This window comes from Diabrotica virgifera, chromosome 6 (genome assembly GCF_917563875.1).
Source record: "Diabrotica virgifera virgifera chromosome 6, PGI_DIABVI_V3a".
Classification (NCBI taxonomy): domain Eukaryota; kingdom Metazoa; phylum Arthropoda; class Insecta; order Coleoptera; family Chrysomelidae; genus Diabrotica; species Diabrotica virgifera.
In genome coordinates, this window is record NC_065448.1 from 124,749,469 (window position 1) to 124,752,200 (window position 2,732).

The 2,732-nt window shown below is 47.8% G+C and overlaps 1 protein-coding gene across 1 annotated transcript; it reads left to right on the forward strand.

Moving 5' to 3' along the window:
- The first annotated feature begins 924 nt into the window (after positions 1 to 924).
- LOC126886186 (uncharacterized) lies at positions 925 to 2,271 on the forward strand. The gene has a single exon (XM_050653040.1). It carries the CDS (start codon positions 925 to 927, stop codon positions 2,269 to 2,271), a length of 1,347 nt encoding a protein of 448 aa, XP_050508997.1.
- Positions 2,272 to 2,732: the final 461 nt, after the last annotated feature.

A 2,732-nucleotide genomic window follows, 5' to 3' on the forward strand; every position in this document is an offset into this window, starting at 1 on the left:
TTTGAGTGATAGGTGATAGTGAAAAACGGAGCATAGTGCTTGTGTGCTGTGCCTGTGTATGTTAGAATAGTGCACGATCTTGTTAGATTAGATAAGAGACGCTGTAACGTCCCTGGTTTTACGGCCGTCAGCCTGGTGCCTGTATTGTTGGTCGCGGTAACAGATTCTTTCCGTGTAAAAGGAGGTGTTTTTCGTCGGCGGCTGAGAATAAAAATGTTTATGACACGCGATAGGAGCAGGTGCATTTTGGAGGATAGTAAAAGGGATTTATGATTTCGTTTGTTGGGTGTTGAAACTTCTAAGAGACGAGAGAAAAACAGATTCGAGGATTTTATGGAGTGTTATTTTGTTCTTTGGGGAGTGGGCTGCGAAGAACGGTCAAAATAAAAGACGATTGGAATGTTTTGTTTTGCTCGGCGTGTGTGTAAGCGAACGAAGGGTAATTTTTTTTCTTGTTACGGATTAATTCCTTGAGGAAAGGGGTGCGATCGGAACTACTAGTGATCGGCGGAAAAAAATACGAATTCGCGTAATACCGTACTAACTATGTCCGAAGTTGTCGTCTAGTCTAGAGTGTAGACTTGGAACACTAAATGGCGGATTAGCTGGGACCCGGGAGCAGTAAGACAGTGGCGGATACTAGAGGTGGTGTCTCATCGCCATCGCAGAGGACGTCAACCAGTTCGTGTGTTTGCTGAGACTTCGGAAGTCGTAGATTTAAGGTAATTGACTTTTCTTATTTCTTAGTAGGACCTTAGAACATTATAGACGGTTCCATACAATGGTGGCAGCGGTGGGATAGATTAGTTATTAGTTGTCGTGGACATTGGGCTGTCTACTCGGGGTATAGGTGTGACGAGAACCAAGCGAAAGGCACGGTGCCGACGGGTGTAAGACTGGGGTTTTGTTTTGCCTCTAAAAACCATGGCGGAAGTTGGTGACGAGGTAGATAGATTGAAACAAGAGTTAGAAAAGGCGAGAGAGGAAGTATGCAAGTTACAAGATGAGAGACAGAGAGTCGCCCAAAATGAACTAAACTATTTGAGAAAGGAGATGGAAGAACTGAGAATGGCCGGAAGTAGGAGGGCGGAAATGATAGGTGCTAGAGAGGTAAAAGAATGGTGTGGAAGCGAAGGAGAGATGGGTGTAGAGGAGTTTGTTGAGAGAGTAGAGATGTTGCAGCAAATTAATGGGTGGACTGAGCAGAACACAGCTGATTTGGTGAGACGAAGGATGATTGGCGAGGCGGCGGAATTTTTGCGAAATGCGACGAGTGAGAAGCAAGAGGGATGGACATGGAAGGAGATAAAAGGACTGCTATTGCAGCGGTTTGGGGTGAAGAAAGACAGAGTGGATGAAATGGTGAAACTAATGAACATCCGACGGAAGGAGGGGGAAAATTATCGGAGATTCGCTGATAGGTGTAGGACAGCGGCGCGCTATGTTGTGAAAGAATATGAGAAAGAAGAGGAAAAGAAAGTAGCGAATGAGATTCGAGAGGAAATGATCTTGGGAGTATTCATGGAGGGTTTAAATAGCGAGGTACGACGTGTGGTGAAGGCTAGGAAGGGAGTAAATACCCTGACGGCAGTATTAGATATGTTGAAGGACATAGGAGAGGAAGGTGACCGGAAAAGAGTAAGGAGGGTGAGGAAGGAACTAGAGGAAGAAGAAGCAAACAGCAGCGATTCTGAGAAGAGCTTTGCGACGGTAGCAAGCAATAGCAGCGAGCGAAGAGGAATTCGGCGGATAGAAGGTGAGAAGAAGGAAGGATTTGTAAAGATGGACCGTGCAGAGGTTATAGTAGCGGCCGGAAGTAAATGGCATGATAGGGCGAATCCGGCTGGAGAAGTGCAAGGAGAGCGGCAGAGATCACTGCGCAGGGTACCGTATACCCCATGTAGGAGGTGTGGACAGGTTGGTCACTGGACACGGGAGTGCACGATACATCTGGGCAACCAGAAGAGTGGGGATTCACGTTGGAAACCGGAAGAACGAACACGGTTGGGGAAAAGGGCGAGCAACGAAGAATGCTTTCAGTGTGGGCGACCGGGCCATTTTATAAACACATGTCCACAGACCATATGCGATAATTGTGGATATGGCGGTCACGTGTGGAGACAGTGCCAAAATACTGGAACATCCGCGAGGAGGGGTTCATTTTCGCGGCGACAACGGTCATGGGAATCAGATAAGTCAGACAGGGAGGTGGAAGATTATGCGAGCCTAGCCGGAAGACGGGCTGAAAGCCGTAGCGTTTCCCCAAACTAGGTGGCCCTCCAGGTTCCCCTAGCTTGGAGATGGCCCAGAAAACTGGAGGGGGATATATTGGGAAAGCGACCGTAACCGCAGGGGGAGTAACATCCTTGATAATTACGGCCGATTTTCAAGGGGCTAATAGAAAAGTTTTAGTGGATACGGGAGCCGATGTAACCTTACTGCGAGAAGCTGTGGAGGGTGTACCAGTCATCACCGGCCGAAGCGAGACCATTACGGGGGTGACGGGGGTATGTCAACGCATCCAGGGTAAGCAGAAGCTAAACGTAACCATCGGTGATACCGCAGCCATACATGAGGTATGGATAGTCGATGTGGACTGTGGAGCTGAAGGTATATTGGGACTCGATCTGATGAAACGACTTGGACTGGTAATCGACGTTAATAGAAATGAATTGCGGACGAAGCAGGCCATGATACCTGTTATACGGAAAGTCACTCACGAGATACTGGGA

Excerpts from the sequence above, each read along its gene's own strand:
- LOC126886186 (XM_050653040.1), top strand. The coding sequence starts at position 925 with ATGGCGGAAGTTGGTGACGAGGTAGATAGATTGAAACAAGAGTTAGAA.